The sequence below is a fragment of the Scyliorhinus canicula genome, chromosome 13 (assembly GCF_902713615.1).
Source record: "Scyliorhinus canicula chromosome 13, sScyCan1.1, whole genome shotgun sequence".
Classification (NCBI taxonomy): domain Eukaryota; kingdom Metazoa; phylum Chordata; class Chondrichthyes; order Carcharhiniformes; family Scyliorhinidae; genus Scyliorhinus; species Scyliorhinus canicula.
The window spans coordinates 28,964,814-28,979,978 of NC_052158.1; the positions used below are offsets into that span (position 1 = coordinate 28,964,814).

At 51.4% G+C, this 15,165-nt stretch overlaps 1 protein-coding gene across 5 annotated transcripts in view; it reads left to right on the forward strand.

The window, feature by feature from the left end:
- Nucleotides 1-15,165, forward strand: part of LOC119976346 (macrophage mannose receptor 1-like) — a 156,403-nt gene that overhangs the window by 8,932 nt on the left and 132,306 nt on the right. For all 5 annotated transcript variants that reach the window (XM_038816815.1, XM_038816814.1, XM_038816817.1 and 2 more), the window contains exon 3: nt 8,805-9,170. In XM_038816815.1, the coding sequence (XP_038672743.1) occupies nt 8,805-9,170 (366 nt within the window). The remainder of the gene's footprint in view (nt 1-8,804; nt 9,171-15,165) is intronic.

Consider the following 15,165-nt stretch of genomic DNA (forward strand, 5'->3'; position numbering starts at 1 on the left):
AATGGCAGGCACTCCACTGTGAACATGGAAGGTTGTGAAACAGTCATGCATTCTTAATCCAATAATGGGGATGGATTCTCTGTTTGGGAGGCGAAGGGCTGGATTCCCTGTAGCCTGATGGTGGCAAAGGGAATTGCGATCGGGCGGTGAAAAGTGGGCGAAACAAAAATCGGAATTTTTGCCCAGCGCCGGATCTGACGCGATGCCCTGGTCCTCCACTGCCACCGTTAGTAAGGTTTGCGTCGGCGGGCCCATATAAATCTATTATTTTCATGTCATTAGTGGGTTGGACACCACATGCTCAACCCTTCCGCTATGCTCACATGGGTGCGAATTGTTGCAAGCATTTACAAGTGGGGCCTGTTGACGGGGAGTGAGAGGGTAAGGAAAGTCTCTAGATTTGTTGGGCTTGCTGGGGGGTGGGGGGGGGGGGGTGGATGTCAGGGTCACAGGGAGTAGCGGGGGAAGACTCCCCTCTGGAAACCCACAGATTCCAGCAGCATTATCAACGGGATGGGCGTGGCTATGTTCAATCACCGGCCCACCAGGTGTTGGCACGCTTCAGTTACCCAATTGATGAAATGCTCCCCCTGTTGAACCGGTCCTCGGAAGGGGACATGGTTTGCATTGATCATTTCTTGGACCTGGGGATTGCCAATGATGGTGATGAATCCTGCTGCTTGGCCATCCTGGTGGGTCTGGTCCAGATTGAAGGTAATATAGTCCGATGCCCGAGAGCAAAGGGCATCCGTAACAGCGCAGATGCATCTGTGCGCGGATATTTCTGAGATCACACACAGGTCGCCACTAGAGCCTTGGAAGTATCCAGAGGTTAAAGCTTAGGGCGACCATCACCTTGACAGTCACCGTAGTAGGTGCCCTCCTCTATACCCCTGCGGTGCCAAGTGCACCTGGCACAGGTGACACACAATGTTTCTGGTTAATCAAAGTTGCCGTCGCACAGGCGGTCCGGCAACTCTTCAAAGGACAGGCACCAATAGTATATATGTGCGCTGATGTGGCACCTCCTTTGCATCACCTTCTTAGCCTCTTGAATGGCCGGCACCTGAGCTCATCTTCTGGGGCAGACTCCTCTTGTGCAGGGTCCTCCCTGATCCCCCAGCATCCATGCATCCGCTGCGCCGCCAGTGGCCAGGTAGATAGTGAATTTAGCTGGCTGGACTCCAAAAATCCATTCTCTGCAGAGGGGGGAAATGAGGCAGACAATGTTAGCAAGATGAGTATTCTCTTGATCATCCAAAGCCACCAGATTACATGGTCACTCTGAGTTGTACTGCTCCGCCACCCTCAACACGTCCCCACACCCCAGCCCTCATCCAGCCCCCCATCAAAATATAGAACATAGAACATACAGTGCAGAAGGAGGCCATTCGGCCTATCGAGTCTGCACCGGCCCCCTTAAACCCTCACCTCCACCCTATGACCCGTAACCCAATAACCCGTAACCCAATAACCCCTCCTAATCTTTTTGGACACTAAGGGCAATTTATCACGGCCAATCTACCTAACCTGAGCATCTTTGGACTGTGGGAGGAAACCGGAGCACCCGGAGGAACCCACGCAGACACGGGGAGAACGTGCAGACTCTGCACAGATAGTGACCCAGCGGGGAATCGAACCTGGGATCCTGACGCTGTGAAGCCACAGTGCTATCCACTTGTGCTACCGTGCCGTCTGCACTGCACCCCCGTCCCCATGAGTGATTGGCACTTTTCCTGTGATTTCGGGAGCCTCAACCCTCACTACCAGTCCCTGTCAACAGGGGTAACAATGACTGCCGCACCCCGTGTTAGTGATAGGTTCTATGGCTCCTGTTCTGTTTCCCAGTGGGTCCACTATGGGTCTCCTCGCCGCGTGGGCGGCAACTGGTTATGTGGTGGAGATGGTCAATGTGTCCTCCGTCCCCTCCATACTTAGAGGCTTGTGTGCAGGCAGGTCCTACAGATGGGGATGAGTGAGAGAAGTGTGCGTTTGCTGTGACCTTAGCTGTGCTGTGATGTGGGGGCTGGGTGTGACACACGGGTTGTGACAGAGAGCTGGTCAGGTTTCCTGGCCGGGGGCAGGGCGGATGTGTTATTGGTGATGCACTGAGAGGGGCTGTCTGTCAGGTAGGTTGCCAAAGGCCACAGTGCAAGTGTCCTTTGTTTGGGGTGATTTCTGCTATTCCCCTGCTTCCTCTGCTGTGTGGTTGTGCTTCTGAAATTGCACTGAGGAATACCAACGCCTGGTGGGCCAATGATTGAGTATGGCCACGCCCAGGACAGGAGATACGCGGAGGCACCGGAGGAGGGGTTGCTGGGGGAACGGCGTAGTTTGCAGGCCAAATTTGACTTGTTGACCACCAGAAAGGCGGAGACACAGTGGAGGAGGTCGCAGGGCACGGTATATGAGTATGGGGAGAAGGCGAGCAGGATGTTGGCGCATCAGCTCCGCAGGCAAGATGCGGCTAGGGAAATTGGTGGAGTGACGGATAGGGGTGGGAATGTAGTGCAGAAGGGGACAGAAGTAAATGGGGTCTTTAGGGACTTCTACGAGGAACTGTACCGGTCAGAACCTCCGATGGGGAGAGGGGGGATGGAGAGCTTCATGAACAGGCTACGGTTCCCAAGGGTTCAAGAGGAGCTGGTAGAGGGGCTGGGGGCGCCAATAGAGTTGGAGGAGCTAGTCAGGGGGATTGGACAAATGCAGTCAGGTAAGTCGCCGGGGCCGGACGGGTTCCCGGTGGAATTTTATAAAAAGTATGTGGATCTGGTGGGCCCCATGTTGGTGCGAGCCTTCAATGAGGCATGGGAGGGGGGGGCTTTGCCCCCGACGATGTCGCGGGCACTGATCTCTCTGATCCTAAAGCGGGATAAGGACCCCTTGCAGTGTGGATAATGCAGGCCTATCTCGCTCCTCAATGTTGACGCTAAGTTGCTGGCGAAGATCCTGGCCACCAGGATAGAGGACTGTGTGCCAGGGGTGATACACGAGGATCAGACAGGATTTGTCAAGGGACGGCAGCTCAACACGAATGTGCGGAGACTGCTAATGTTATTATGATGCCGGCAGTGGAGGGGGAGGCGGAGATAGTGGTGGCGCTGGATGCGGAGAAAGCGTTTGATAGAGTTGAGTGGGGGTACCTGTGGGAGGTGCTGGAGCGGTTCGGATTCGGGGAGGGATTCATCAAATGGGTGAGGCTGCTCTACGCTGCTCCGATGGCAAGTGTAGTTACCAATCGAAGGAGATCGGAGTACTTTAGGCTCTACCGTGGGACCAGGCAGGGGTGCCCCCTGTCCCCCTTGCTCTTTGCACTGGCGATTGAACCTTTGGCTATGGCGTTGAGGGAGTCAGGGAGATGGAGGGGTCTGGTGCGGGGTGGGGAGGAACATCGTGTATCGCTGTATGCGGACGACCTGCTGTTGTATGTGGCGGATCCAGAAGGGGGAATGCCGGGGGTGATGGAGCTGTTAGCGGAATTTGGGGGCTTCTCGGGCTATAAGTTAAATTTAGGCAAGAGTGAGGTATTTGTAGTACACCCGGGTGATCAGGAGGAGGGAATTGGGAGACTCCCATTTAAGAGGGCAGTGAAGAGTTTCAGATACCTGGGGGTGCAGGTGGCCAGGAGTTGGGGGACTGTCCATAAGCTTAATTTTACCAGGCTGGTGGAGCAGATGGAAGAGGAATTTAAAAGGTGGGACATGGTGCCGCTATCGTTGGCGGGTAGAGTGCAGTCCGTCAAAATGACGGTTCTCCCGAGGTTCTTGTTCCTTTTTCAGTGTTTGCCCATCTTTATCCCTAGGGCCTTTTTTAGAAGGGTTACGAGCAGCATCATGAGCTTTGTTTGGGCGCATGGGACCCCGAGGGTGAAGAGGGTCTTCTTGGAGCGGGGTAGAGATGGGGGGGGGGGCTGGCGTTACCCAATCTCTCGGGGTATTATTGGGCGGCCAATGTGTCGATGGTGCGCAAGTGGGTAATGGAGGGGGAGGGGGCAGCATGGAAACGGATGGAGAGGGCGTCCTGTGGAGATACAAGCCTGGGGGCCCTGATAACGGCGCCGTGGCCACTCCCTCCTACGAGGTATACCACGAGTCCGGTGGTGGCGGCTACCCTCAAGATTTGGGGGCAGTGGAGGCGACATAGGGGAGAAGTGGGGGGCTCGATGGAGGCTCCGTTGAGGGGGAACCATAGGTTCGTCCCCGGGAACATTGATGGGGGATTTCAGGGTTGGTACAGAGCGGGCATCAGACAGCTGAGGGACCTGTTTATTGATGGGAGGTTTGCGAGCCTGGGGGAGTTGGAGGAGAAATTTGGGCTCCCCCCGGGGAACATGTTCAGGTATCTGCAGGTAAAGGCATTTGCTAGGCGGCAGGTGGAGGGATTCCGCTTCCCGCGAGGGGGGTGAGCGACAGGGTGCTTTCGGGGGTCTGGGTCGGAGAGGGGAAGATATCTGATATCTACAAGGTTATGCAGGAGGCGGAGGAGGCGTCAGTCGAGGAGCTGAAAGCTAAGTGGGAGGGGAACTGGGGGAACAGATCGAAGACGGGACATGGGCTGATGCCCTGGAGAGGGTTAATTCTTCCTCCTCGTGTGCGCGGCTTAGCCTCATCCAATTCAAGGTGCTGCACCGGGCCCACATGACTGGGACAAGGATGAGTAGGTTCTTTGGGGGTGAAGACAGGTGTGTCAGGTGCTCGGGGAGTCCAGCGAACCATGCCCATATGTTCTGGGCATGCCCGGCGCTGGAGGAGTTCTGGAAGGGGGGTGGCGAGGCACAGTGTCGAGGGTGGTGGGATCCAGGGTTCAAGCCAGGATGGGACTCGCGATTTTTGTGGTTGGGGTGGAGGCGGGGAGTGCAGGAGGCGAAAGAGGCCGGTGTGTGGCCTTTGCATCCCTAGTAGCCCGGCGAAGGATCTTGCTACAATGGAAGGATGCGAGGCGCCCAAGCGTGGAGACCTGGATCAATGACATGGGCGGGTTTCACTTAAGCTAGAGAAGGTCAAATTCGCCCTGAGAGGGTCGGTACAAGGGTCTTTTAGGCGGGTGGCAACCTTTTCTCGACTTTCTGGCTCAACGATAGGGTACGGGGACAGTAGCAGCAGCACCCGGGGGGGGGGGGGGGGGGAGGGAAAAGGTGGGGGAAGGGGGATGAAAAGGTGGGGGGAAGGGGAGGGAAAAGGTGGGGGGAAGGGGGAGGGAAAAGGTGGGGGGAAGGGGGAGGGAAAAGTTGGGGGGGGCGGACGATGACTATGTTTGTTTATTTAATTTAAATTTACTTTGAAGTTCTTTTGTTGTTCATTGGGGTTGGAGGGGTGGGGATGGGATACATGCGTCGATACGGTCTGGGGGTGGTACGGTTATTATGGGTTATTTTGTTGCATTTCATTGTTTGTCGTTATGTTTTATATTTTCTGTAAAAAATTCCAATAAAAATTATATTTAAAAAAAAATTATGGCTACGCCCATCCCGTTAATGATATCACTGGGATATGAGGATTTCAAGAGGGGAGTCTGGGTGCGGTGCGTTCGCCCAGGACCAGAGACTCTCTGGCCATTTACAGGATGCAGTGTAAAGTCAGCAGTGTGAGCATCCAGGAACCAGTAAGTTACACCAAAGGGGTGTGGTTAAATAACACACTGCATAATTGGCGGTCTGCGTCAGTCCAAGGGGGGGGCACCCTGAGTGCATGGACTTGGCACAAAGTCATTCACCACTACTCCCTGCGGCCCAAGTTGCTACCCCCCCAGCAAGCACGGCAAGTTAAGAGTTTTCTTAATCTTCTCGTTCCCCCTTCAACAGCCACGCTGCCCAGGCTCGGCTTGTAAATACTTGATGGACTCTGCCTGAGAGGGGCGGAGCATAACTGAGGGGTGGAGCATGCGGTGTCCAACACACTAATGACATTCAAATCCATCCAAATGGCTGATTTGCATGGGGCCGTCGGTGCGGGGCGCAATCCTCACTAACACAGCCAGCCGGGGCCGGAGCATCGCGGCGGACTCAACACTGGGCGCAAATTCTGAATTTTGCTTCACCCAGTATTCTCCGTCTGATCGTGATTCTCACTGCGAGCGTATGATCTCCCTCGGACGTATGTCAACCGACAGAGTGCAATAACAAGAAACGTATTTTTTCTAACGTTCCACACCGTTTTTTCAAAGATTTCAAGGGCGTGGTTGTGAATGCCTGGACAGTTTGGCAGTTGTTTTCTGCTGCTGCTTTTGACTATTCCTTTTGGCAGTTGCTTTTGACGGCTCTCTTGACAGTTTCAATGAGTTTGTGCACTTGCTATGCACATTCATGTCCACTTTTAACAATTCCTCAAGTTAATTGACATGGCCAGCTGCTTTCATGAGATGAGTATGTGCGAAACGTGGCCTGCCCCCATTGCCGCCCCCAAAGAAATGGTAGGTTTGTGCTCGGGGTGGGGGGGTGGGGGTGGTGGTGGGGGTGAGGAGGGGGGGGGTGGTGGGGGGGTGAGGGCGGGGGGGGGAGATGACGACTTTGGATTTCAGCCTTCCGTGCTCTTTCCGCAATGGCGGTGAGACTCTCGCTCATCGGGGAAAATCCAGGCCGAGGTTCCTGGAGGTTTCCGACAGAAAATAGATGGGTGGGGGTGGGGGGGGGGGGGGGGGGGGGGGGAGTCTCCAAACCTGTGGAGACAAGTGGTTTTGAAGATTAGGGAGGAAAGGCTTTGGAGAAAGAATGTGAAAAACGCATAGCGAGAGGAAAATTAGTTATACAATGTGCTTTATTCTACATTGAAAGAGAAGGAGGCCATTCAGCCCCTTGAGTCTGTTCTGCTATTCAGCTAGAACATGGCTGATCGCAATCTTCTATCTGCTTTGGTTCCACATTCACCTTATCTAACAAAGCTCAAGGCAATCTCATTTGGCCCCCAGTATCCGTAGCCTTTTGAGGAGAGGGTTCAATATTTCCATTCCTATTTGTGTGAAGATGTGCTTCCTGTCATCATTCCTGAATGGCCCAGCTCTAATGTTAACGTCAAGTCCCTCTCCATCACCATATACTCCCACCACCTCGACCCTGACAAACCCTTACAGATTTCTTCTCATCGCTGATTCTAATTTTAGGATTTGGCCCATGTTTCAAGGTCAGCTGCAAAGCAAAGGTGCCCACTGTTGCTACCGAAGAAAGCTGCCCACAAAGATTCAGTCATCTTCATGGCATGGATTTCTCCTTTCCCCCACATCAAATTGAATCTGATCACAAATCCAGGACGTTGCCAAGCCTCTGGCGGCACTCATGTCACCAAGCAGCCAATCACATCACAGTATCTTCACAGACAGCAAACCAGGAAGTCAAATGCACTGAGTTTTTTTTTACTTCTAATTAAATTATTTTACAAATTATTTTACCGAGAGTGAAATAAATGACTGGGACTTGCATGTGGGATTCAGGTGGAAGCTGAAAGATAGTTAAATTACTAAACAATCTTTTAAAAAATGTGATTTTTAGAAATCCCAGTGAAGGAAATTGATATTGAACAGATTAATTTTTCAGGAACAATGAGTTTGTCCAGCAATAATTATGAAGTTAGTAAATTTTAAAAGTACAGTTGTGTCTCCTTCAACTAGGTGGAACTTTACCATTTTAGCATAAAAATAAGCTTTCATCTGTTCAGTGGTTTCTACTTGATTGTAGTTGTGGGGGAAGGTGGGTACTTCAACAGCGCTAAGTGTCGGGAAATGCGGGATCATTGACAGCAGCTTCTGGATTGCCACTGTTATGATATGGCAGGTGGCAAGTGCCAGTCTGTCCAAATCTGTTTATGATCTCCCACTTGTATATGTTCCTTCAGAAATACAACAATTAACTTGAAACCACTTCCCTTATCTGCCTAATGTGAATTCTGATCCATGCTGCCCCCCTGGCACTCCACCTTAACTCTGTTCATTTCCACTTCAACTACTTGTCCTCACACCTACACCTTATTGATCATATGATCCTTGCAGTTTAACTGGTTTCAGTTTAACCAAAGCAGCCACACCCATACTCACGTGCTCAAGCCTGTTTCACAGTATGTGACAGTGATATTGAAAAAATATGGAGAAATCTCGGGCTGGATTCTTTGCATCCCGACGCTCGAATTGTGGCTGCTGCCAGGCGGGCGGGGCGGGGGGGGGGGGGGGGGGGGGTGCTGCGGAGAATCCAGTTTCCCGCATGGAATCGGGGCTGGCAGCGGTTCACTGTTTCTCCGGGTCCTGCGTTAATCTAACATGGTCCTGCCGGACGGAATACTAGCATGGCGGCTGACTCAGTCCGTGGTCGCCATGGTAGGGGCAAGCTGATCGGAGGGCAGGGGGTTCTTACACGGCAACGGGGTAATTTTGGGCGGGTGGTCCGTCGGGGGCGCTTTTTGGAGGGTCCAACTCCGCGGTCTGAGTCCGACACGGAGCACGGTGGGGCCGCTGGAGGCCGCTGCCGTCTGCATGCACGGCCTCTGACCCGGAAGTGCGGTGGCCCATATCTGCAGCAAAAGCTGCGAGATTCTCGATGGTTCACTGCTAGCCCACTGCAGGACTGTGAATCTGTCTAGCCTGGAAGGCCAAGTTTTTACGATGGCCTGGGGACATAGTCCCAAAAACAGAGAATCCAGCCCCAGATTCTTGCTCACACCATGTTTAACTGCATGTGCGGGCTCCAAAGTTTGCTGTCAATTTCGGGGGAGGAAATGATGGCAAACTCCAGCAATTTCATCATACCTTCCAAGGCAAATACCAAGCCAATTCCCTCAAGGGTAGAAGTTCAACCAATTGCATTTGTTAAATCTTCTTTCCAGGTCAGTCGGAGTCCACACTCTCGGAGAGAGAATATTACTTGATCCAAGAGATGAGAAACTGGACCGAAGCTCGCGACTATTGCCAGAGTCAATACTTTGATCTCGTCAGCGTACTGAGTCCAGAGGAGACAGCGGTCATCGCTAACCTGTCAGCACAAGGGGACAGAGCATGGATCGGACTTTATAATGACGACCAATCCTCCAATGGGTGGAAGTGGACGACGGGGGAGACGTTCAATTATACCAACTGGACACCTTCGTACCCACGGGAATTCAACACCACCTCTCCCGCCTGTGTTTATACAAACAAGGATCAATGGTTGGACACGCAGTGCGGAATCCTACTGCCCTTCATTTGTTACACAGGTATGGTGATTTTTCGAGTTAATGCCAGGAAGTGTTATTTTTCAACTGTTGGGAAAAATCATGATAACTTTATATCATTTCCATCAAGAATGCCAATGCGTTTGATGAGGATGTCCTGCTCTTGGATCCCATTCTGTATGTGTGCAATTATACAGAGTCATAGAGACCTTGGTCAGAGTTTCGGGGCTGGCAAGGCATTGAAATCTCTGTTCACATCAGCGTGGCCAGAAGAGCCCATCGGTGTGAAGGGCTGGAAAAGCCCAGCAAAGAAAGGCCATTTGGCTCATCATTCCTGTGCTGGGTCTTTGAAAGATGCATCGTGCTTATATCCAGGCACCCACCCATGTCCACAACCTTGATTTCCTCAACTTCTGGTACCCTGTCTATATCCCTGGGTAAAAGTGTTTGATAGGAATCGGACTTAAATATTGCCAAAAAGAGTTGCAAGTTGCCGAGCTTTATATCTTCCATTGATCAGGGAAAGAATGCCCAGTTTCAAACAATCATAACAATTTATACAACAAGAGAAAAGGGTGTTGAAAGGTTGGCAAGTTGACTTTGTTTGGGCATGGTCAGTTGCCAAGGAGAAAGTACCAGGCTCGTCAAAGCTTGAACATTTGTATTTTGTTTGTAGAAAACGAGTTCCTGTGCATGTACTTTTGTCACTGATTAGCCGACTGTTTGGTTGTTAGTGTTGGCGTGAGTACACTCCAGGATGTTCAGTAAGGGTTGCCCGATCACTGTATCACATCCAAAAGTAGGTTCTGGGTTTTGCAAGCGTGGGCTGATTGGGTATGGTCCGTACTGTATCTACTACAGACAATTGAAGGAACTTGTTGTTCATTCGATCAACAAGTGGGCAGGACATACAGCCTACATATCTGATGTTGCACAGTCACTGAATTCATTCACGACAATTGCTTAATTGTGTAGTAGACAGAATGTCATTTTGGACTGATTACAGAATCTTGTTTGTGGAAAATACAACTCACATTGTCAGTGTATAATAACGGCCTGAAATAGAAACGGGTAGCAGGGGCAGCCTGTTTAGCCCTTCAAGCCTGCTCCACCATTTAATGAGACCATGGTTCATCTGATCATAATCTTAAAATCTGCATCTCATCTACCACTCTATAACCTATCACCCCCCCCCAGTTAGTAAAAGGCAGCCCGCGAAGATATAATTCCCATTTTTTCCCTATCCTTTGAGGAGATTATTTTTAAATCGTCACATACCAGGGGAAGGAACACTATTTTAACACTTTTTATGAGAGCATACGACCTGGAAAGAGACCAAACTCTGCAGCTGTGAAGACGTGCCGGAGAAGGACTGAGTGGGAAAGAAAAGCTGAGACCAGAGACGACTGCGTAGTGTGTTTGCATGGGACTATACTGCCTCGTTTTGAGCAAAGATTCGGAATACAGAGAGAAGGAAGCTGGGACAGGGAAAGCAGGTCAGGGGGGCAGTGAAGGGAACGTAGGCAGTCAGATAGCACAGATCTAGGCAGAAGCAGCCCTGGTAGGGGAGCCACCGTAGTAGCAGGGAAGTTAGCCCGAGAAGGCAGGTAGGAATGGGGAAGGGGGGGGGGGGGGGTGCCGTGGCGCACCTCTCGGGGAATAGGGAGTGTCTGGCCAAGCGGGGGTGGGGGGGGCACAGCATAAGGGAGGGGGAACACTGGGAGGGGCAGCGAGGGGCGGGGAGGGACGGTGTGGGGGGCTACACAGGGCAGTCAAGGGACAAAATAGGGGAGAAGGGTTGGCAGCAAGACCAGTATGGCTTTGACAGGCAGGGAACAGGCCGAGGAATCAAGATGGCGCCACGAGCAGCCACTTTGGAGGGTCCCGAAACAAAGAGAAACCCCGAAGCGCAGGGGCACACCCACGTGGCGTACACACAGTTGGCGGCCATGTTGGGTGTCCCTAGAAAGGGAAACCCTGGAGCGGAGGGGCCTGACCTCATGGCGAGGATGGCAACCGTGGCCATTTTGGACTGCCCCCTAAGAAAGGGAAGCCCCGGAGTGCAGGGGCACGTTCAACAGGTAAGTATGGTTAATCCTGCAGGCACAAGGTGGTCAGAAACTCCCCACCAGGATAGTCAACTGGAACGTAAGGGGACTTAATGGGCCGGTGAAAAGATGCAGTCTTCACCCACTTGAGAAGCCTGAAGGTTGATATAATCTACTTACAGGTGACACACCTGAGGGAGAAGGACAGTCTGCTGGTAAGGAAGGGCTGGGTGGGACAGATGTACCATTCATGCGACGGGAAGCAGGCTAGGGGAGTAGCCATACTGATCAGCAAAAGTACGGGATTTATGGAGACTAGGATTGTTACGGACCCAGGGGACGGGACATCATGGTCAGCGGTGTCCTAGACAGGGCACCAGTAGTTCTGGTAAATGTGTACGCGCCCAACTGGGACGACATAGACCTCATAAAAAGGATCATGGTGGAAATCCCCGACATCGACACACAGGCACTGCTAAAAGGGGCCACAATTATCTGTGCAGGACCCGTTGACCGACCGATCAAACCCCAGAATGGGAAAAAAGGCAGGCATGGCCTGGGAACTGAGGACATTAGAGTTGTATATTTTTACAGCATGGAAACAGGCCCTTTGGCCTAGCTTGTCCATTCCACCCAGTTTCTGTCACTAAGCTAGTCCCACTTGCTCATATTTAGCCCATATCCCTCTATACCCACCCTCCCCATGTAACTGTCTAACTGTTTTTTTAAATGAAAAAATCATACCAGCCTCTACCACTGCCTCTGGCAGCTCGCTCCAGATACTCACCACCCTCTGTGTGAAAAGATTTCCCCTCTGGTATCTTTTGTATCTCTCCCCTCTTGCCTTAAACCTATGCCCTCTATTCTAGACTCCTCTACCTTTGGGAAAAGGTGTTGACTATCTACCTTATCTATGCTCCTCATTATTTTATAGATCTCTATAAGATTACCCCTCAGCCTTCTATGCACCAGGGAAAAAAGTCCCAGCTTCTCCTTATAACCCAGACCCTCAAGTTCAGGTAGCATTCTCATAAATCTCTTCTGCACTCTTTCTAGTTTAACAATATCCTTCCAGTGACCAGAACTGAACACGGTATTCCATGTGTGGTCTTACCAATGTCTTGCACAACTTCAACAAGACGGCCCAATTCCTGTATTCAATATTCTGACCAATAAAACCTACCATGCTGAATGCCTTCTTCACCACCCTGCCCACCTGCGACTCCGCCTTCTCGGAGCTATGAACTAGATCTCTTTGTTCTGTAACTCTCCCTAACTCCCTACCATTAACTGAGTAGGTCCTGTCTTGATTTGATCTACCAAAATACATCACCTCGCATTTATCCAAATTAAACTCCATCTGCCATTCATCGGCCCACTGGCCCAATTGGTCAAGATCCTGTTGCAATCTTATATAACCTTCTTCACTATCCACTCTGCCACCAATCTTGGTGTCATCTGCAAACTTACTAACCATGCCTCCTGCATTCTCATCCAAATCATTAATATATATAACAAATAACAGTGGACCCAGTACCGATCCCTGAGGCACACCACTGGCCACAGGCCTCCAGTTTGGAAAACAACCCTCCACAACCACCCTTTGGCTTCGGTAGCCAAGCCAATTGTGTATCTAATTGGTTACCTCATCCTGGATTGCAACAACCTACCGTGTGGTGCCTTGTCGAAGGCCTTGTTGACGTCCATGTGGACAATGTCGACTGCACTGCCCTCATCTACTTTTTTGGTTTTCCCTTCAAAAAACCTCAATCAAATTTGTGAGACATGACTTTCCCGTTACAAAACCATGCTGACTTTCCCTAATTAGACCGTGCCTGTCCAAATGCCTGTAGATCCTGTTTCTCAGAATATCTTCTAACAACATATCCGCTACAGAAGTAAGGATCACCGGCCTGTACTTCCCAGGCTTATCCCTACACCTTCTTAAAGAAGGGCACAGCATTCGCTACCCTCAGGCACCTCTCCTGTGACTGTCAATGATTCGAATATCTCAGCTAGGGGGCCGGCAATTTCCTCCCCAGCCTCCCACAACGTCCTAGGATACATTTAATCAGGTCCCGGGGATTTATCTTTCTTGATGCGCTTTAATACCACCAGCACCTCTTTCTCTGTAATATGTACACTCCTCAAGACATCACTTTTATTTCCACAATTTCCCTAACATTTGTGCCTTTTCCCTAACATTTACGGAACCGATGGGGGTGGTGGAGTCATGGAGGTTCCTGCACCCGGGAGAAAAGGAATACTCGTTCTTTTCGCCGGTACATGTATACACCCAAATCGATTTCATTGCAGTGGGGAAATTGGTGCTTCCAGGAATTGTAGGAACGGAATACTCCGTGATTGTCATCTCTGACCACGCTCCGCACTGCGTGGATGTGCGGTTGGAGACGGGCCATGCCCAGCGTCCCACGTGGAGGTTGGACATGAGCCTTCTGGCCGACTAGGCCTTCTGCCAGAAAACATCACAGGCCATAAGCGACTGCATGACTAACAACCGGAATGGGGAAGTCTCACCTTTCATGTTCTGGGAGGCACTAAAGGCTGTGATCAGAGGGGAAATTATAGCGTATAAGGCGCGCAGAGACAGGGAAGAGAGGGCGGCCAGGTAACAGCTGATCGACTCCATCTTGAAAGTCGACAGAAAATACTCCGAGGTTCCAACCGTAGAGCTGCTGGCGGAGAGGAAAACGTTACAAATGGACTTTAACTTGGTATCCATGAGGAAAGCAGTGCACCAACTCTGCCAGACACAGGGGACTTTCTACGAATACGGAGAAAAAGCTAGTGCCTCCTGGCTCACCAGCCGAGGGAGCAGGCAGCAATGAGGGACATAGCACGGGTAAAGAATAGCAGAAGCAGATTGGTAGCGGAATCGAAAGAGGTTAATCGAGCATTTGAGACCTTTTACCGAGGCTGTACACCTCTGAGCCTCGCCCGACGGGGATGTGGAGATTAAACAATTCCTCGATGGATTGGAGATGCCAGTGTTGGGGGAGGACAGGTAGGGGGAACTGGAAGCACCAATAGATCTGTGAGAAATCATGGAGCATGAGCTCCATGCAGGCGGGGAAGGCGCCTGGACCGGACAGTTTCCTGGCGGACTTCTATAAAAAGTTTGCGCCGAACCTGGCCCCACATCTAAGGGACATGTTCGCAGACTCGCTAGTGAGGGACACCCTGCCTCCTACACTAGCACAGGCCATGATCTCATTGATACCCAAGAAAGACAAATACCCGATGGAATTTGGCTCGTATAGACCTATTTCACTGCTAAATCTAGACACTCGCAAAGATACTCATGAAGGTCCTGGCCAAAAGGTTGGGGAACTGCGTACCAGAGGTGGTTGCAGAAGACCTGACAGGCTTTGTCAAGGGTAGGCAACTCACTGCGAAGATCAGACGGCAATTGAATAATGACCTACCCTACCCCCAGGGAGAGAAAACCAGAGGTGATCTTCACCCTGGATGCAGAAAAGGCCTCTGACAGAGTCACGTGGAAGGACCTCCTTGAGGTACTGGAGCGGTTTGGGCTAGGAGCAGGATTTATTGTCTGGGTGAAACTCCTGTACAATGCCCCCAAGGCGAGCATTAGAACCAACACCACCAGCCCTGAATGCTGCCAGCTGCACAGAGGAACAAGGCAGGGATGCCCACTGTCCCTGCTCCGGTTTGCCCTAGCAATTGAACCTTGGGCGATCGCCCTGCGGGACGCGAAAAGCTAGAAGGCATCCAAAGGGGAGACAGAGAGCACAGACTATGCGGATGATCTGCTCCTATACGTCTCAAAACCACAGGAAGGACTGAGAGCAATCATGCAGATCCTGAAAGAGTTTGGAAGCTTCTCTGGTTACAAACGGAACCCTGGGCAAGAGCGCGGCATTCCCGGTGAACCGAAATGGGGGAGGGTCAGAGCTGGATGGGCTCCCATTCAAACTAGCCCAAAACAGATTCCGCTACCTGGGGAT